The sequence below is a fragment of the Cervus elaphus genome, chromosome 21, assembly GCF_910594005.1.
Source record: "Cervus elaphus chromosome 21, mCerEla1.1, whole genome shotgun sequence".
Taxonomy (NCBI): Eukaryota; Metazoa; Chordata; class Mammalia; order Artiodactyla; family Cervidae; genus Cervus; species Cervus elaphus.
This window is the reverse complement of record NC_057835.1, coordinates 81,397,501-81,409,514: the sequence shown is the minus strand read 5'-3', so window position 1 is coordinate 81,409,514 and position 12,014 is coordinate 81,397,501. Positions and strand designations below refer to the sequence as shown.

The following is a 12,014-nucleotide window of genomic DNA, read 5'->3' as shown; positions in this document are numbered from 1 at the left end:
CACACACACACACACACACACCCTGGTCAGGGAACTAAGATACATACACACACACACACACACACACACCCCTGGTCAGGGAACTAAGATACATAAACACACACACAACTAAGATACATACACACACACACACACACACACACACACACACCCGGTCAGGGAACTAAGATACATAAACACACACACACACACACACACACACACACACACACACACACACACACACACACACACACACACCCCCCCCCCGGTCAGGGAACTAAGATACATACACACACACACACACACACACACCCCCGGTCAGGGAACTAAGATACATACACACACACACACACACACACACACCCTGGTCAGGGAACTAAGATACATACACACACACACACACACACACACACACACCCCTGGTCAGGGAACTAAGATACATAAACACACACACACACACACTCACACACACAACTAAGATACACACACACACACACCCCTGGTCAGGGAACTAAGATACATAAACACACACACACACAACTAAGATACACACACACAACTAAGATACATACACACACACACACACACCCCTGGTCAGGGAACTAAGATACATAAACACACACACACACACACACTCACACACACACACCCCTGGTCAGGGAACTAAGATACATAAACACACACACACACAACTAAGATACACACACACAACTAAGATACATACACACACACACACACACACACACCCCTGGTCAGGGAACTAAGATACATAAACACACACACACACACACACACACACACACACACACACACACACACACCCCCGGTCAGGGAACTAAGATACATACACACACACACACACACACACACACACCCCCGGTCAGGGAACTAAGATACATACACACACACACACACACACACACACACACCCTGGTCAGGGAACTAAGATACATACACACACACACACACACACACACACACACCCCTGGTCAGGGAACTAAGATACATAAACACACACACACACACACTCACACACACAACTAAGATACACACACACACACACCCCTGGTCAGGGAACTAAGATACATAAACACACACACACACAACTAAGATACACACACACAACTAAGATACATACACACACACACACACCCCCCTGGTCAGGGAACTAAGATACATAAACACACACACACACACACACTCACACACACACACCCCTGGTCAGGGAACTAAGATACATAAACACACACACACACAACTAAGATACACACACACAACTAAGATACATACACACACACACACACACACACACCCCTGGTCAGGGAACTAAGATACATAAACACACACGCACACTCACACACACAACTAAGATACACACACACACACACCCCTGGTCAGGGAACTAAGATACATAAACACACACACACACACTCACACACACACACCCCTGGTCAGGGAACTAAGATACATAAACACACACACACACAACTAAGATACACACACACAACTAAGATACATACACACACACACACACACACACACCCCTGGTCAGGGAACTAAGATACATAAACACACACACACACGCACACTCACACACACAACTAAGATACACACACACACACACCCCTGGTCAGGGAACTAAGATACATAAACACACACACACACACTCACACACACAACTAAGATACACACACACACACCCCCCTGGTCAGGGAACTAAGATACATAAACACACACACACACAACTAAGATACACACACACTCACACACACAACTAAGATACATACACACACACACACACACACACACCCCTGGTCAGGGAACTAAGATACATAAACACACACACACATACACACACACACACTCACACACACAACTAAGATACACACACACACACACCCCTGGTCAGGGAACTAAGATACATAAACACACACACACACACACTCACACACACAACTAAGATACACACACACACACACCCCTGGTCAGGGAACTAAGATACATAAACACACACACACACACAACTAAGATACACACACACTCACACACACAACTAAGATACATACACACACACACACACACACACACCCCTGGTCAGGGAACTAAGATACATAAACACACACACACACACAACTAAGATACACACACACACACACAACTAAGATACATACACACACACACACACACACACACACACCCCGACTTCCAGTCTGCCCAGTGGACTGTTGTAATGTTCTGGGACTCCAGGGATTAGTGTCAGTTCTGAACCAAAATATAGTAACTCAAGGAAAAGGGCAAAAAATAATTTATTTGAGGTGACATAGAAGTTAAGATTTAAAAGAAGAGAGAGTTGAACATGTTTGTAAGTGTGGGGGAAAGTCCTGTGAGAGGAGAGGTTGTAGTTATAGGAGAAGGTGATTAATAGACCATGATTTCTGAGAGCACTACAGAGGATGGTCTCTAGTAGAGGAATGGAAGGAACTTTTCAAAACAGGAGGAGAAGATAGGCGTGTGTAGCAGAAGGGCAAGAGAGCTGATAGTTGACAGAAGAGTGGTTCAAGGTAAGGATCTTAGATGGACAAGGAAGATAGCCCTGAGAATAGCGGGGAGGACTGTAGAGAGAAACTGGAGCAGGCCAGGAACGGGGGAGTGCTGTGCGGTTGAGTGGGAGGTCTGGTAGGGAAGCACAGGCTTGCGGACATTTAGGTGTAAAACGTCCGCGTCGGGGCAGCGCTGAGCACTGATGGAGTGTCTCTCGGAGTGCAATCGTGATTGCTGTCCTGGAACAGCTGTGAAGATGGTAGGAACTGAAATGCAGGAACTTACCGCCTGGATCAGCTGGGTCCATGTTCATGTCCCAGCGTGATGGGTTAGAAAGGGAAAGTAGGAACTTTCAACGCATATTGGGGAATTTGGGAGATATTAATGAAAGGAACAGAGGATGGTGTTCTGTGTGGCATGAACGCATAGGAAAATAAGTGGAATCTAAGAATAATAACAAAAACTTCTACTGGATGCCAGCTATGATTTTAAGTGCTTTCCATGTTTTAAATTGCTCAGTTACAATAATACCAAAAGGTAGGGAGTGTTGCTGTTCTTGCTTTGCAGATGAGGAAACTGAGGTATGGACTTCCCAGGTAGCTCAATAGTACAGAATCCTCCTGTCAATGCAGGAGACAAAAGAGCAGGATTGAGACACAGGCTCAGCCCCTGGGTCAGGAAGGTCCCGTGTAGTAGGACGTGGAGACCCACTGCAGTATTCTTGCCTGGAAAATTCCATGGACAGACGAGCCTGGCAGGCTGTATAGTCCATGGGGTTGCAGAGTCGGACATGACTAAGTACATCACCAACACCACCACCACAACCCGAGGTATAGAGAACTAGAGTAACTTAGCGCAAGCTCATACACCTACTGAGAAGTGGAGCTGGGACCTTAAGAACACGAGGACACTGTTCTGCCCTTGCTCTCATAGCCTGTGCCCTGCAAAGGCCTGAAAAAGGCCTAGAAAGAGCGGAAAGAGGGTGGTTTCCTGTTTTCCCCTCCTCTAATTTATACTGAATAAAAGAATGTAGAGCTTCTTTTCAAAGAGGAATCAAGAGATGTTTCATCTGAGGCTGGGAAGTAAAGGAGCTTTAAAAAAGGTTGACTAGCAGAGGGACTCTAGGAGGGACTCTAGGAGCACGGTCAGGCTCAGGTGCTGGGGCGGGAGCGGGAGCAGGAAGAGGGAGCAGTTAGGAGCCCTGGGGGCTGCGTCCTGCTCCAGCTGTGGCTGACGTGCTGGACCTGTGGTTGGAGGCAAGTCGGGTCTGCGCCTGGCAGGCAGGTGTAGGTTAGGGCTCTCGGTGGTGTCAGAGACCTGATGGTTCAAGGAGGCTGGGCTTTCCCTGTCGTGATGCGGTATACTGCATTCACTGTTTTATTACTGTTGCCCTTAGTTTAGAAAGCCAAAGCTTATTCTTCTGCTCATGTAACTACTTCTTGACAGCAGTTTCCATAAACTTTTCTGGTTCACTTTTGATGTTATCTTAGTTTTGCTTACAGTCTTTCGGCTGATCCAGGATCATCTGTGTCGATGGGTCATTGGATTGCTGATGTGCTAGTTAAGGGAATTTAGGTCTTTCTACAATTGCTCACAGTTTAACACCTTTCAACTCAGACTTCATCAGTGTTTTCGCTTCTGCTTTTTTTGTTCTTACCTGCTTCCAGGCAAATAGATCTGTTCAGATGGTCTAATTTAAAGATGTATGACTCTGTTATTTGTCAGTTGGGGGGAAGGGGGCTCTAGATGGGCTTTTGAGAGGTTGGGCTGAATGTTATCTAAAAAAAAAATTCTTGCATATTATTGAAAAGCATTGCACTGCGAGACATTGTGGCATAGTGGGGATCGGTTGTGATCATGTAGATGTGGGTTTGACTCAGTTCTCCACTTAGTAATGATTTGATTTTCTTAATTCTTAATCTGTATAAAGTAATACTTATCTCTTGAAGTTGTTAATGGGATTAAAATATACAAAAGTATCTAGTGTAATGTGTAACATATAGTAGTGCTTAATAATAGCCCTTAAAATTGTTGTAATGTTGTTCTCTATGGTTATTGTCTGAGTTTTATTTTAGATATTCCTGTTTCAACCCTTGAAATATTACTGTTTCATGCCCTCCCATATTTTGTGTTTTCGGCCCAGAATATTAAACTCGCTGGGCATACGTTCCATGTTTCACTGACCTGTCTGTCCCATTTGATTCAGAGCAAGAGGGTAGTGGGCAGTGGATGTAACTGTCTCTTGTGTCTTTGGTCCATGCTTCAGATAGCTTGCTCACCACCAGGCTGAGGCATGGCCTTTGGGACTGCTTGGTAGAAAATCATCCAGCACTTAGATGTGTTTGCTGTTCTTGGAGGCTGCAGTAGATTTTTCCCTCCTTGCCTGAGTGTTTCTTGTAACTCTTGCTACTTCACGTGTCCTGATTTACCTCCCATGAGCAGAGGTGCATACTGGTTAGCTTTGGTGGTATAGTGTTTACCCTGTTTTGAGGGACAGTTTTCTTTCTTTTTTTAGAAACATATTTATTTTTGGCGCGTCTGGTCTTAGGGCACACGGGATCTGTCTTTGTGGTGCTGGGGCTCCTTGCTGTGTGTGGGGTCAGTCGTTGGCACTCTCGGACCTTGTTGTCCTGTGGCGTGTGGGATCTTAGTTCCCCGGCCAGGGCCTGAGCCTGAGTCCCCTGCAGTGGGAGGTGGATTCTCAACCTCCGCACCACCAGGGAGGTCCCCAGGTGCAGTTTTCTTTTACTCCCTGAACTGGTTTTGATTCTCTTTTTGCTCTTGGATTTTTTTCTCCTTCCTGGCTATTTGGGCTCCAGTCTGTCTATAAATTCTTATATTTGAGAATTTTGTATATGAAATTTTTATATTTGAGTCATTTTACTTTTTTTTCTAGCATCTGGTTTAATTTTCACTGATAGTGAATGTGAAACACCAGAATGATAAAGTGTACAGAATTCATACCCTTTTAGTCACTCGGACAACCATACTTGAGGTGAAGTTACCTGGGGAGCACTTGTATGTGTGTAGCTATTTGAGATTCTGTCTCTGGAGTGTAGTATGTGTACAAGCAGTAGAAATCAAAGAAATATGTTGTAAAGTATACCAGTATTAATCATAATGAAATTATTATTCCTTATCTTTACAGGGATTTGTGGAACTGACTATATTTCCCACAGTCGCAAACTTAAATAGAATCAAGTTGAACAGCAAACAGTGTAGAATATACCGAGTGAGGATCAATGATTTAGAAGCTGCCTTTATTTATAATGATCCAACCTTGGAAGTTTGTCACAGTGAATCGAAACAGTAAGTTACACACTTGTAAAAGTTGATATTTCTTAATTTTTTTCATTGATTGGATTAATATTGTCATCATATTTTTCTTAGATTATTATTAGACTCTGGTTCCCAATTTATTTTCTGTAATTGTATAACTTCTGTTGCTTCTGCCACTTTGCCCATTTGATTCAAGAAATTTTACTGGCTCTGGTCAAACTTAGTAAGTTATTAAGTTTCCTTTATCAGAGAACTTTAAATAAATTTTCTTAGCCAGTTTTCTACTTTTGTTTTTAAGATGTTAATATGATCTTCAGTGAATTAGGGGATACTGTAATCTGTAGAGCAGAAACTACTCTATTCTATGAAATACTTGACAGCTTTATAAAATATAAAAATAGTCTGAAATACCTTATTCCTTCACTTTAAATACTGCATCTGTCTAGGCTACTTCTGATTCTATCAGTAAACACATATTTTTAATGATCAACTTTATGTTCTACATTTTTCATTTAAATACTTTGTTTTCACTTTGTTATTATTTTTATGGTCAGGCAATATTCCATTTACTCAGCATACCGTGGATTGTCTGATTATATTCTAGATTTTTTTTTTCTTTTACTTTGAATTATTTCCTTAGGAAAATAGGATTGCTTATTATTCTTATGGCTCTTTTAAACATTTTACTTGATTGTGCCCCAGTAACATTTGTGCTGATTTAAATACTGTCAAGTACATTTGAAGGCAGTTGTTTTTTCAAAGTTTTGATAGCATGCATTGATACATTGCATTATATCGTCTCTTTGATTCTCAGTATTTGGGGGTAGAGTGCCCTAAACTATAAACTCTTTTCTTGTTTTTTAGTAAGTTATAAACTCTTTTTAGTCACGGTGCTATTCTAACTAGTCTAGAGGTGTTGAGCATCCGTGTGTTAAGTTTCTTTACACCTCGTACGGTGTTGCACAGCTTCCCCAAACCCATTGTCCCGTGTGATACTCATCACCCCTTGTGAAGTAGAAAGGCCTCATTGTATCCTTCTAATTGACCAGCTAGGAGCCTGAGCGTCATCCTGTGCTTTTCCCATCATGACGTCAGTGACAGTCTGTGCCAGTTACCAGTTAAATTGTCTGAATTCCCTGCTTTCCAGTGAGCTCCACGAGAATAAGGATCAGATTTCAGACCTGCCTTGTGCATTGCTGTTTCCTCAGAGGCTGGCACATCACCTGGCATTCAACAGGGATTTGTATGAGTGAAGGAATGAATGAATTGCCCCAGGGATGCAGACCGGATGCAGACCAAGGTCCCAGGTCTCCTGTCCTCCCATCTAACCAGGGTTCTTAAAGAACGTTAGGACTGGGAGAGCATCGGAGGTCACTGAAGCAGGCCCCCTCCCGTGAGATGCTCTCTGCATCATCTCCACAGGAAGAGCGGGCTCCTAGAGTTGGCGTGCAGGGTTGTGTTTTAGGTGTACAGCAGGGTGAATCTGTTATACATGTATCCACTCTTGGAGCTTCTCTCCCCGTGTAGGCTGTTACAGAGTACTGAGTAGAGTTTAGGCCTCTCTGATGACAGGGGTAAGAAGCGTCTCCATCTGCTGGTCACAAAACACAGTGTTCGCACAGCCGCTTTACCAGTTGTTCCAGGTGCTCAGGTTTCAAAGAAGAAAATCTGACAGTGCAGTGATAGGAACACTGGACTCCAAATCTGTTGAGGAAGCAAGCTTTACTTGGTTAATTTTGAGGTGATGATATCCCCTAAAACTTTTCTCCAGTGATAGGGAATATGTCTCATCACTTTTAGTATTACAAAGAAAGAAAAGGGAGTCATAAAGGAGAGTGTTTTCGAAGGTTAAGTTGGGAAAGTGGAAAGGATGGAATATATTTAAACTTGTCTTTTCAGTAGCACCACCACGTTTTAGCCATGGTCACTTAATAAGTACTCAGGACAACCCCTGCTTTTCTGCCTGGCTCTAGAATCCTGTTTACTTTTTAAGAGAGATGCCAGTTGTTTTTGTTGGTGTTTGTTTATTATCTGATTTGTTCAAAAGAGGGTTTGAGATTGGTTTTAGAATTTTATTGGACAATAGTTTTTTAAAGTAGCTAATGAAGTTGGCATCAAGAGTGAAAAAAGTATAGGATGGTGTGATCACACTAAGTTACTAGAGGAAAACTGTAGGTTTGGTTTTGAGATTTCTGGTTACCATATGAAAGAGGGAAATGCTATTGTTTGAAAGATTCCTAAAACACAAGACAGAAGCGTACCAATGGTTCAGAAGAAATACTGTTTAGCAGTTAAGATGTGAAAATGACCTCTGTGATGATGATATTTATTTTTAAAGAAGACTTTGTTCACAGGTAGTTAAGGTGTGAAAATGATCTCTTGTGATGATGTTATTTATTTTTAAAGAAGACTTTGGGAAGGACAGGTAGTTAAGATCTTCAGCATGTCCCTAGATACTTATACCACCTTTCTTGTTTCCAGAGTAACTCTCATTGTTGAATGAAGCAATAAAATTTCTACTAAAGCTGAAGCCGAAATTAAATAGTAGATTTGAAATTGAAAATTAAACTTAAAATTCGGTTAAATTTGATCTTGGGTACATACTGGAATGTCCTAACGTTCAAAGAAGTAACATGCTACTTCATCACATTTTCTTCTTATTTGTTTTACAGTTAAGGTGCCAGACCCTCATATTTTTGATGGCAAGAGCATGCCTACCTCGGTTGAGATTTAGCACCTTTGAACTGCAGGGGGAATATAAGGGAGGGAAACATTTAGACAAGAGATTCAAAGGCATTTCTTCCTATTTTACCCAAGTGAACGTTAGCTGACTTGTTAAGTTACCTGCCCTAGCAATTAGAAACCCTGTTGGTGATGTAACATATATAAGACTTCTCCCTCTCTGTCTCTCTCTGGCTTATTGTCTGCCAGGAAAATAAGCACTGGAAGTTTCTCCAAGTATATTTGATATTTGAATCTTACATTGTAGATGCAGTTTGCTTCCATAGACGCTGTGTCTCTTTGGTGGCGTTTTCTTTGTTTTTGTTAGCTGCATTCCTTTCTTCTTAGAAAAGGAAGATGCAGATTATTACCAGAGATTGTTTCTGTGCATGAGTAGCCTACAGTGGCTGACGCATCTCCTCCCTGTTTCTTTCCCTTCCGTAGGTAGGGTTTGCTACCTTGAGAAAAGTTTTTTTATTTTACTTGAAAATTCTCCACTTTCCTAAGTTTCAGCAATCAATTTAGTTCCTGCCTCCTGTCTTCATTTCCACTGAGGAGTGGCAGTAGAAATAAAGCTAACTTAAGACAGAAATGAAGTAACTATTGAGTGATGGAAGCAGTTTTTAAAGTGATTAGAATTGATTTTTTAATTCCTTTTTTTAGATTTTCTAAGTCCTGTGTATATTTTTTCAGTCCTGTATTTTAATATAGACATCTGTGTAGAGAGATTTTAAATGTTACTGTTTTACTGATATCATGTGGTAGAAGTGGTTGATCCCTTTATTTATGGTTAGGTAATATGGATAGTTTTATATTTTAACGCATCCACAATGCCTCACAGGCAGTTGTTTTAGGAGTATTGCTTGGCATTAAGTTGTCATAATGGAGAGAACTTTGGGGTTTGTTTAGTCAAAACGTCAAGAGGAATTTTTCCCTATATTCCGCCTTCTGTTGAGCTCACTGTTTTTTAAAGCACCCTTTTCATGATTTCTGAATGTTAGAAAGTTGTTTATTACATTAAGTTAGTCTGTTTTGCTATAATGTTCAGAAACTTACCCTAATTAAAAATTGTTTTCCTGTGAGTTTTCTCTTTTCCAGTCTGTTGCATCTCAGTACTCAGTCATTCCTCATGGAAAACTGTTTCCAGATTTGCTAACGGTTCCCTCTGCTGTTCTTTGAATACTCTGGTTTGATGTTGTGTTTTCTTACATGTGGTAACCCTGTAACTAAACAGGGAACTTCTCATTTGGACTTCCTATAATCACACGTGCAGCAGGAGAGCCATTGTGTTCTTATCTGTACTCAGTGTTTCTAGTGACCTGAAACTCATTAGCCTTCTCAAAGTGGTGTTGTTCTGTTGCTAAGTTGTGTCCAACTCTTTTCGACCTCGGGGACTCCAGGCTCCTCCATGCTCTGCTATTTCCCGGATTTTGCTCAAATTCATGTCCATTGAATTGGTGATGCTATCTAACCATCTTATTCTCTGCCACCACCTTCTCGTTTTGCCTTTAGTCTTCCCCAGCATCAGTATCTTTTCCAGTGAGTCACTTCTTCGCGTCAGGTGGCCAAAGTATTGGAACTTTAGCTTCAGCAAGAGTCCTTGCAATGAATATTCAGGGTTGATTTCCTTTAGGAGTGATATATTTGCTCTCCTTGCAGTCCAAGGGAATCAAGAGTCTTCTTCAGCACCCCAGTTCGAAAACATCAGTCCTTCGGCATTCATCCTTCTGTATGGACCACTCTCACGTCTGTACGTGACTACTGGAAAAGCCATAGCTTCAACTTTACAGACCTTTGTCAGCTAAGTGATGTCTCTGCTTTTTAATATGCTGTCAAGGTTTGCCATAGCTTTCCTTCCAAGGAGCAAGCGTCTTTTAATTTCATGGCTTCAGTGATTTTAGAGCCAAAGAAAGTAAAATTTGTTACTGCTTCCACTTTTTCCCCTTCTATTTACCATGAAGTGATGGGACCAGATGCCATGATCTTAGTTTTCTGAATGTTGAGTTTCAAGCCAGCTTTTTCATTCTTCTTTTTCACCATCATCAAGAGGCTCTTCGCTTTCTGCCATTAGAGAGGTGTCATCTGCAAATCTGAGGTTGTTCATATTTTTCCCGGCAATCTTGATTCTAGTTTGTGCTTCATCCAGCCCAACATTTCTCATGATGTACTCTGCATATAAGTTAAATACAGAGTGACAATATACAGCCTTGTCATACTCCTTTCCCAGTTTTGAACCAGTGTACTATTCCATGTCTGGTTCTAATTTTTGCTTCTTGACCTGCATACAGGTTTCTCAGGAGATAGATGTGATAGTCTGATATTCTCATCTCTTTAAGAATTTTCCATAATTTGTTGTGATCCACACAATCAAACGCTTTCAAGTAATCAGTGAAGCAGAAGTCAATGTTTTCTGGAATTGTCTTGCTTTTTCTATGATCCATCCGATGTAAGCAATTTGATCTTTGGTTCTTCTGCCTGTTTGAAACCCGGCTTATACATCTGGAAGTTCTTGGTTCACGTACTGCTGAAGCCCAACCTGGAGGATTTTGAGCATAATCTTGCTGGCAAGTGAAATGAGTGCAACTATACAGTAGTTTGAACATCTTTGACATTGCCTTTTTTGGGGATTGAAATGAAAACTGGTCTTTTCTAGTTCTGTGGCTACTGCCGAGTTTTCCAAATTTGCAAACGTATCAAGTGCAGCACTTTAACAAACATCATCTTTTAGGATTTGAAATAACAGCTGGAATCCTATCACCTCCACTATCTTTTTTCATAGTGATGCTTCCTAAGGCCCATTTGACTTCCACTCCAGGATGTCTGGTTTTAGGTTAGTGACAACACCATCATGATTATCTGGGTCATTAAGACATTTTTTGTATGGCCACTTTAAATGCATTCAGGTTTGAACTTGTTATTAGTGAAAACCCCTAGGCTTTTTCATAGAAAAGCTTGTTAAGGTAGAGTTTTCTCTGAACAACCTTATTTCATGGCATCATATCAAATGTTTTTCTGATTATTTTTAAAAAGGCATCTTTATTTTATTTTTTGGTTGTGCCATGAAGTGTTCAGGATCTTAGTGTCCTGACCAGCGATCAAACCTGTGCCCCCTGCATGGGTAGCGTGAAGTCTTAACCACTGGACCACCAGGAATGTCCCTCATTTTTATTAATTTTGATATTGGTTCTGTTTCTGGAAAATGAATTTTTCTGTCAGCCTTTTATTTATTTTATTTTGTGTGTGAACTGTCAAAACTAAGGACAGAAGAAAAAATTGAATGTTGATAAAAACATAGAGTAATTAATTACCAGACACAGTTAATAGAAATGTAAATTGAGACCAAATGTATTTGTACTCTGTGACTGAAGAGTCTCACTCGTACATGTAAACCCAGCATGTTCACCAGGAAGAAGGTACAGCGATGTTCTCAGCAGCATCTGTAATAGTCAGAACTGTGAATAACCTGAAAACCTGTCAGCAGTAGAATGGTA

At 41.2% G+C, this 12,014-nt stretch overlaps 1 protein-coding gene across 4 annotated transcripts in view; it reads left to right on the top strand.

The window, feature by feature from the left end:
* TAF2 (TATA-box binding protein associated factor 2) overlaps positions 1-12,014 on the top strand; it is an 85,401-nt gene that overhangs the window by 6,207 nt on the left and 67,180 nt on the right. For all 4 annotated transcript variants that reach the window (XM_043879113.1, XM_043879114.1, XM_043879112.1 and 1 more), the window contains exon 3: positions 5,672-5,832. In XM_043879113.1, coding sequence (XP_043735048.1) covers positions 5,672-5,832 — 161 coding nt within the window. The remainder of the gene's footprint in view (positions 1-5,671; positions 5,833-12,014) is intronic.